We start from the raw sequence: 8,450 nt of genomic DNA on the forward strand, positions 1-8,450 counted from the left end.
TTGAGTGATGCCATATTGTGCATCTATAAAGAAAATATTATATATTATATAATAAGAAAATGTATTACTTTCAATTATTTTGAGAAAAGTTATGTAGAACATAAAGTACATCTGGGCTTGAAGTGCTTATTTTATAGTTATAAGGAGTCGATTACTCTTTTTGTATTATGTGATGTTTAATTCAGTGCCTTTACAAGAGCACATTTAAAATTCACTGTGTTTCTGTGTGTAAGAAGGTTGTCAGATAACATTTGAGAATAGCATATTTGCAGTGTATTCCATTTTATGAGAAATAAGGATTTCTGAATGTATTTTTCATTCTTTTTTATTCTCTGCTGTTACCAAGAGTTCAGGACATATTACAAAACCAGAAATATTATTTATACACAGACTTTTGGTTCTAGTAACTGTTAAGAATCTCATGGATCCAAGGCAGCAGAGCACAAACTTTAGTATAGACACCAGGATAGTCAGGCTGCGCACAGCCATAACCCCATGACACAATGCCCTGCAGTGCACCGTTACACACCAAAGGACCACCAGAGTCACCCTAAGAGAGAGAGAAAGGAATCAGTTTACATCAAAAATGTGCCATTATGTTTTACACCACAAGCTATTTCATTATAGCATATGAAATGTAATGTGCATATCCATTTTGTCATATAGGATTAAAGACCAAAAATACTTAGCATTAATTTTTTTCTATTTTCTTAAAGAAATATATATTTTTTAATGAAGCATAATACAGAGCAGCCAATCAGAAAATTGATGTTATAAGGAGTGGATTTAACATTGAACAACTGTGTTTACATTTTGCATTTTTCACTGTATGGACCCATTCACCTTATCAAAAAAGTCATAATTATAGTAGATATATAAATGAAAGTTTCTATTTTAAAACGTATAGGCCAGTGCATGTACACTGTTGGTACATGACTGACAGATATATAGCATACCTGACAGGAATCCTTGCCTCCCTCCAGATAACCAGCACACACCATGTTCTTTGAGATCTGTCCTGGGTAGGACCTCTCACAAACCTCTTGAGAGAGAATGGGAACCTCTAGACACTGGAGGTTGAACGGGTTGAACACTTCAAAAGAGAACAGTAAAGATGAACATTGTGTGTAGTATATGTTTTTTTTTCAATTACAGTAATCTTACAACACCACCATTCTTCAGTGAACAACAATGTGAGCTGTAGTTTCCACAGTAACACTAAAACAGTAAAACAGTGAGTATCTCAATATTAACAGTTATGGTCAAAGGTTTACATACACTCATCATGTCATAGAAATATCTGTTCATTTCCGGGGCAGACTAAGTGTACAACATTCATCTGATTGATCATTGATAAAAAAAAGAATTTCGATGGGGGCAGGGGTGAAATTAAAAATTGAAACGCATGGTCAAAATTGTACACACAGGGTCAAAAACATGACACACAGGGTCACAGCAGACTTAATGTTTGGTTGAATGTCCTTTGGCAAGTTGTACCTTTACCAGACGCTTTTGGTGCCCATTAACAAGGCTCTGGCAGAATTTTGGTTGGACATTCGACCACTTTTCTTGGCACAAAAGGTAGAATTTACTGGCACAGACCCAACATTTAAGTACAGTCCATATGTATTTGCGGTCCAAAAGCTTAAAGTTAGCCTGCTTTATGCATTCCATAACATTTACATTTATGGCATTTAGCTGACACTCTTATCCAGAGCGACTGACAAGGTGACTCGTATTACAGAGGTGGGCCAAGGTAGTGTTAGGAGTCTTGCCCAAGGACTCTTATTGGTGTAGCACAGCCCAGGAATCAAATCTGAGTCTCCCACATGGTGTGGTAGCTCACTGGCAGGTAGTGGTGTTATCTGTTGCGCCACACCAACCAAATGTCAACCTGTCTCACTGATGGTTTTAGGTTATGCTGAGGAAGTCTGAGGTAGTCTTCTTTATTCATTATTCCACCCACTCCAAAAAACAGCCCCAAAGCATGTTGCTGTCATACTTTTGCTCCTCTAAACATCTTTTTCTTTGTCTGTGTGGTCAGCTGCAGTCAATTTTTTTGTGAAAGTGGCTACACCTCTTAATGACATGTACTCATGTTTGGAAGGTCTTATGTTCAGTCTGCAGTTCAAAAGCACATAAAACCTAAAAGTTAATCCTAACCCTCACCCAGGTCAATCTACAGGACGAAGGCATCAGTATATAAAACACAGCACTTATACTAACCTGAATCTGAGTAGATGTTACCCCATCCAGACACCACACACATCTCTCCAGCAGTGGGGCAGGTTTTGGGCAGATCAACGGGCTTAACAAATTGATTTACAGTGACAGGATGAGCCAGCTTCATCAGCATGATGTCGAAGTCGAGTGTCTGGTAGTCATAGCTCTGGTGCCAGTAGATGGCATCTACTGCCATGTACTGCTCTGTGCCCTCATACTCCCAGATATGGTGTTCACCCAGGATAACAATCTGATAATAGGGACTAAGTGATATAAAGATATGTAAGTGATTTGATTCATTCACATACATATTTAATAAATAGTCTGCATACATTACTGTTACCGTAGTTTACACTGCAAACACAATGTAGCACTTTTTCAACATGTCATCATGATTAGTTTTAGAGCACTTTTGTTTGAGAACAAACAAAGAAAACTGACTGTCACATAAATACACACCCTTATAGCATACACTCTATCTTTTCAGTGTTTTACGAGTTATTCCTGATAGCCACCAGATTCTACCAAAATATTGTTACATTTTTTGGGGAACGACGATGATGATGAATCAGTAACACATTAGTAATACTAACCTCACCCAGCAGTGGGCAGCAGAGATGACCCACTGGTCACGGATGAGGGAGCCACCACAGAAATGATATCCAGTATTCAAAGAGACCTGCCAGGGCTTAGAGTGGGCCTTACACTCATAACCACCAACTATCTTATCATCCAGAGGTGCTGCAGCTGAGAGAGTGGGGAAAAGAGTAAAAGCTACATAAAGGAAAACCAAAGAATGTGTAAACTAGTCTAAGGTACTGACATATCGCCAGAGGTGGGTGGTGATTATTTAAATCCTCTCATGAAGTACATACATTTGGGCTTTCCTAACATGCTGTACTCAAGTGTATTTGTGAGGAAATTAATTACTAATAATGTTAATAATGATTAAGAATGTTCCATTACAGCCTCTGTACCTCAAAAAGAGAAGAATAACACATAATACATTTATGTTTGTCTACTCTGGATGTACAAAGATGTTTCAGTGCAAATTTTTACTCAATTACTGTGTAATTACTGCATAATTTACTATAATTACTGCAATTACTTAGTACTACTTTTTTAATCCTTCCACTAAAGTTATACTTTTTTCACTTTATTTCACCAAAGTAATGATATTTCTACTGGAGTTCAGGTCACTCTACACAATTGCTGATCTTTTATCAGTGCCAAAATTACATATTCATGTAGAGATGTATCTACAGAGCTCTAGTCATGTTTTTTTCTTACCTGCAGCACCTAGAAGAGCCAACAATAAGATCATCATGCTGCCTTCTGTCCCGCTGACTGGACACAGTGCTTTAGGTACGCTGTATTTATAGCAGTGTGTGTATCTGATTATCTCTCTCTCCCTCTCCCTCTCCTTCTCCCTCTCTCTTTCTCTCTCTGATACACCCACTTGCTCATTATGTATGCTAACACTCAAATATCCATTATCGGTTGGTCAGTCTGTAGTATGTGCGTATTTGTCAATGTGCTGTAAAAAATGAACTTTCTTTACAAATGAACTTTCAATAGATGTCAATGTAAAAAAAAATCACTTTAAAGCATTTTATTGGTCAGTTCTTCAAGTCACAATTAATGAAAAACAACTGCCAGGTTTCCATTATGTCAAAAAGTGAAAAATATGGAGATACATGGTTTTCCAATGCACTGACAGTATGCTCTTACACTGGACTGAAATCTTCAAATATTTTAATTTTACATTTACATTTAGGGCATTAGGCAGACACTCTTATCTAGATTGACTAGATCTAGTGCTTCACTGTTTACTCAGAAAATTTTCTTTGCTAGTTTGTATGAGTTAGGATCCAAAAATTCTTATAAGCTTAGACATTTAAAAAAATCACTGTAATGCATCTGGATATAAATTATATGTATATCTTTTTGAAAATATCTAGTAGTACTAATTGAGGCTATGTGTTTATCAGCAAAGTGTTTGGGGAGGGAGGGTCAGAATGTTTCTAAGGGCCTGTGCCTGACAGGGGCCCTAAAAATGTATTAATTAAGGGTTTTGAGTTGTGGGGCCCAGTGTAATATCTTTTAATGGGGCCCAATATCCCTGGTAGCCCCCCTGGTTATTGTTGAGCAACTTTCTAAAACCAACTGGATAACACTTTGTTCAACTTCGACTGTGGAACTCCAAACAGCTGCAGAACAAACATGTACATGCCTGTTCCTTTTTTTATCATTATCACTGATGCTTTAACAGTTAATTCTACATCAGCATGTTCCACAGATGCTTGAGTCTCAACCTTGGCACTGTCTGTTTGAAGATGTTGAAATATGGACTAAAGCATATTTTGCTATGTGGATGTATCAGGGTCAGCACAGCATGTGGCTTTTTTCACACAGAACTTGGCATCAGTTCAAGCACAATTGGAAGCATAATGATGGCAGCTGGACAGAGCGGGACAAGTCAGGCATCACTGTGTTTTAATTGAAGGTGTGTAATATTGAGGAGAATGTTCCTTCCTGCAGTTGTAGGTTGACTGAGGAGGTTTATGAAGCTGGCTGTTAAGATTCATTTGTACTTTAAAGTTAAAGTTAAAGGAAAAATGCCTGCTGTTCCAACAAACAGTGGTCATGCCAACTCTTCTAACTGGACGTTAACCATTAACACTACTGCTCACCTGCTGAATTTGGTGTTTGTGTCTGACTAGGAGAGCCAGGTGAAGATAAGACGCTATATATAATGCCTGAAGTGACAGACACCTTTTCAGCTGCTGAAGCGATCACCATCATGAAACTGCTCATTGTGCTGGCACTAGTGGGAGCTGCTGGTAAAAGAGTCATTTCACAGGCTGAATTTCAGTGTTTATGAATTCATTTTCACCTGCAGGTCTCCTAAAACTCATAAATAATTACTGTACCTTCCTCATGTGCATCTATTTGTTTGTGTGTGTGTTGTTACAGTGGCAGTCCCCAGAAGTGATGAAAGGATTGTTGGAGGTGAAGAGTGCGCTCCTCACTCACAGCCCTGGATGGTTTCTCTCAACTATGGTTACCACTTCTGTGGAGGAGTGCTCATCAATGAGCAGTGGGTGCTCTCTGTTGCCCAGTGCTGGTATAAGTAAGTACTTCAAAAAGCTAAAGGGTAACAAAGTAGCCCATCCATCACCACTGAACAAGAAGACATTTCATTTATCATTGTAAGATCATTGCAATGTAAGATCAAAGATTAATAGCACATTCCCAATAACCTTTGGCACCACTTTGGCCTACGGAAACTCTTTAATTCTTTTAGGAATACTGACATACTGAACTCATCATGTTAGACAGAGGCCTAATTAGGAATGTCATGTATTAGTTCCATACACCCATCAGCCACAACATTAGTACTACTGAGAGGTGAAGTCAAAAGACACATCTTCATCTACATCTATTATGATGACTAGACAACTGGGTCAGAGCATCGCCGAAACATTAGGCAGGTCTTGTGGGGTTTTTCTGGTGTACAGTGGTCAGCACCTACCAAAGGTGGTCCAACCTGGCAGAGTCACAGGCACCCTAGACTCATTGATATGATAGATGGAGGCCTCACCTCACAACTAACAGGACTTCAGGACTTAAAGGATCTGCTGCTATCGCCTTGGTGCCAGATACCACAGGACGCCTTAAGGGGTCAGATTAGTGGTGGAACAGGTGTTACTAATGTTATGGCTAATAAGTGTGTATTTAGTCTCAAAGTATATATGGCAAAAGGAGTTTGGTGCTGCAAATTCAGCTATAAAAGTGCAAGGTCATCAAAATAATCAAACAACTGTAATAACTCAAATAGCACATAATGGTGATACTGAATTGCTATTAATACTATTTTTTGTATCTTTTCCACTACTAGTATCAACATAAGATAAAATATGTATGAAAATGATCTCTGTCTTTTGCTCTATGACCATTCAATACAATGCCATGTATTTTATAGAATATCCAGTGTTTTCTTGTGATTACTGTTGTCCATAAATACAAAATATAAGTATTTTACTTTTAATGAAAATAAATGATACAGTGCTTATGCATGGCATTGTGTCACTTATGCATGGCATTATGTCACAATGTAGACAGCCTTCAGATTAGGTGCTACCAGCAACTGGCAACAGACATTTTTGGCTTATTTAGATTCCTATAAATAAAAGATGTACAAATTGGATTGGAAATAACACCATCTAATCCTTCTTGTTTCTGAATGGTGGCTCATGATGTACAACATCAATATCCTGCAGCCACTTATTCATCTGGTCCATGTGCATTTTATCCATGTTTGGCACTGTGTTATTAAACACTTTTATTAACAATGCACCTTCAATTCAGGCATCAAGTAGTTGATCTCTCTCTCAGTCCTTTTAATATGATGTTCATTATTTAGCCATCATGTGTAGTCACTCATAGTACTGGATGTTCCACTAATGTGCAGTCAACCTAGAAGGAGAAATCATTTCTCTCTTTTTCTCTATCTTTCTCTCTATAAGCCCCTATAGCATGCAGCTCATTCTGGGAGATCATGATGTCCGTGTCTTTGAGGGAACGGAACAGTTTATGAAGACAAATAACATTATTTGGCACCCCAAGCAAGTATTGTTTCCATAGCACCACATTTACGTACAGGACTCTCTGTGTCCTCCCTGTCTGGATTGTTGCTGATATCTAGTAGCATAAGTCTTAAACTGCGCTCTAATGTCTTGCCTTCAGCTACAACTATCAGACTATGGACTATGACATCATGCTGATTAAGCTGTTCCACCCAGTGAAGGTGACTGATGCAGTAAGGCCTATCTCTCTGCCCGACGGATGTCCTCATGGAGGAATGCCCTGTACTGTGCCCGGATGGGGATCTATCCGTGCCGACACCTGTGCGTAACTTTCATTTATCCATACAAAATTCTGAACTCTGAAAATGTAATGCTTAATTCACTATATGCTACCAATCAGGAATCTGTGCTACTTACAGGAACAGTTCAGGAGAAAGTCAAACGTGCACACTTCCTCTGCTTCCAAATGCAGCGAAGCAGTCAAAACATGCAACGAAATTTGCTTCTTTAGATCTGCATTGGAGCTAAAGCTAATTATTTGGCTTTAATGATTTGGATAAATGCAATAGAGCTATTTCAAATAATTATTTTAGTTTATTAGAAAGTCATTATTGAGAGCAGGAAATATTTTTGGTGGGGAAAAGTCTACCAGAGGTTGCTGACATCTGTTGTTTTTTCTCTGTTCTCTAAAATCAGCATTCTTGCCCTTCCGTCTGCACTGTGCTGATGTCCCAGTCGTGAGTGAAGAGGAGTGTGAGAAGTCATATCCTGGTTTGCTGACTCGTAGGATGTTGTGTGCTGGACATCCAAAGGGAGGCATTGACGCCTGTGCTGTAAGTCCTGGTCTTTTTGAGTGTGAGTGGATTTGTGAAAATAATGCAGAATAATGTGTGAACAACATATATAAGGCTGTATTTCAGAGTTGTGAAAACCAAAAAATCTATTATAATGGATGCATTTCTAATTAATGGGCATGCAAAAAGAACAGTGAGATCCAAATACACGTTGGACATATGCAGCATGACAGCAATGGCTAGTTCTAGTAATAGCGTCCAATTATGTAAAATGAGCTAACAACTATCCAGCAACTAACTGCTACTTCATTCAGTTGTATTTTTTTTGTTTTACTGGATGGAATTGGGACTGATTTTGGGTCACTCATCAACACAACAGTGAACCTTCAATGAGATTTAATGAAATCTTGGGCTTTTCTCTTTGTCAGGGTGATGCTGGCAGTCCGTTAGTGTGCTATGGAGAGGTCCATGGACTGGTGTCATGGGGTCAGGGTTGTGGCGTTCCAGGCTACCCTGGTGTCTATGTTAAAGTGTGTGAGTTCCTCTACTGGATCCGAGATGTCATGGCAGCCAACCCCTAGAGTTTATATTAATATTCCACTGTCCACTGTCCCTGATGTCCCCCATTTTTCCACACACTTTATTTTGTTATCTGCCTCCTGTTCATTGTCCTCAATCCAGCATCCTAAACCATTTCTAAACTTCACTGTGTTTGCGATTTCCTCATACATTAAAAATACCTGAATATTGTATTAACAATGCAAATGGTATTAAAAAATAAACTCCCCAAGCCACACGTCTGACGAGTCCTGACTCACTTCAGCATGGAAGACCAATGTATGAA

At 38.7% G+C, this 8,450-nt stretch overlaps 2 protein-coding genes across 2 annotated transcripts; one reads left to right on the forward strand and one right to left on the reverse strand.

The window, feature by feature from the left end:
- Window positions 1-309: 309 nt before the first annotated feature.
- LOC140556146 (serine protease 1-like) lies at window positions 310-3,586 on the reverse strand. Its single transcript, XM_072679727.1, has 5 exons — window positions 3,514-3,586; window positions 2,817-2,970; window positions 2,227-2,486; window positions 957-1,093; window positions 310-550 (listed from the first exon to the last, which is right to left on the reverse strand). Exons 1-5 carry the CDS (start codon window positions 3,548-3,550, stop codon window positions 401-403), a joined length of 738 nt encoding a protein of 245 aa, XP_072535828.1. The 5' UTR covers window positions 3,551-3,586; the 3' UTR covers window positions 310-400.
- A 1,424-nt stretch (window positions 3,587-5,010) lies between these two features.
- On the forward strand, window positions 5,011-8,396 carry LOC140556145 (trypsin-like). The gene is made up of 6 exons (XM_072679726.1): window positions 5,011-5,066; window positions 5,200-5,356; window positions 6,753-6,851; window positions 6,973-7,133; window positions 7,509-7,645; window positions 8,035-8,396. Exons 1-6 carry the CDS (start codon window positions 5,027-5,029, stop codon window positions 8,185-8,187), a joined length of 747 nt encoding a protein of 248 aa, XP_072535827.1. The 5' UTR covers window positions 5,011-5,026; the 3' UTR covers window positions 8,188-8,396.
- Window positions 8,397-8,450: the final 54 nt, after the last annotated feature.

Source organism: Salminus brasiliensis, chromosome 5 (assembly GCF_030463535.1).
Source record: "Salminus brasiliensis chromosome 5, fSalBra1.hap2, whole genome shotgun sequence".
Lineage (NCBI taxonomy): Eukaryota > Metazoa > Chordata > Actinopteri > Characiformes > Bryconidae > Salminus > Salminus brasiliensis.

Bases quoted from the DNA above. Each gene is read 5' to 3' on its own strand.
- LOC140556146 (XM_072679727.1), bottom strand. From the start codon at position 3,550: ATGATGATCTTATTGTTGGCTCTTCTAGGTGCTGCAG. The intron at 2,971-3,513 runs GTAAGAAAAAAA...CCACTCTCTCAG, and splicing joins GGCTCTTCTAGGTGCTGCAG to CTGCAGCACCTCTGGATGAT. The intron at 1,094-2,226 runs GTTAGTATAAGT...TCTCTTTTGAAG, and splicing joins TAACATCTACTCAGATTCAG to TGTTCAACCCGTTCAACCTC.
- LOC140556145 (XM_072679726.1), top strand. From the start codon at position 5,027: ATGAAACTGCTCATTGTGCTGGCACTAGTGGGAGCTGCTG. The intron at 5,067-5,199 runs GTAAAAGAGTCA...GTGTTGTTACAG, and splicing joins GGCACTAGTGGGAGCTGCTG to TGGCAGTCCCCAGAAGTGAT. The intron at 7,646-8,034 runs GTAAGTCCTGGT...TCTCTTTGTCAG, and splicing joins GAGGCATTGACGCCTGTGCT to GGTGATGCTGGCAGTCCGTT.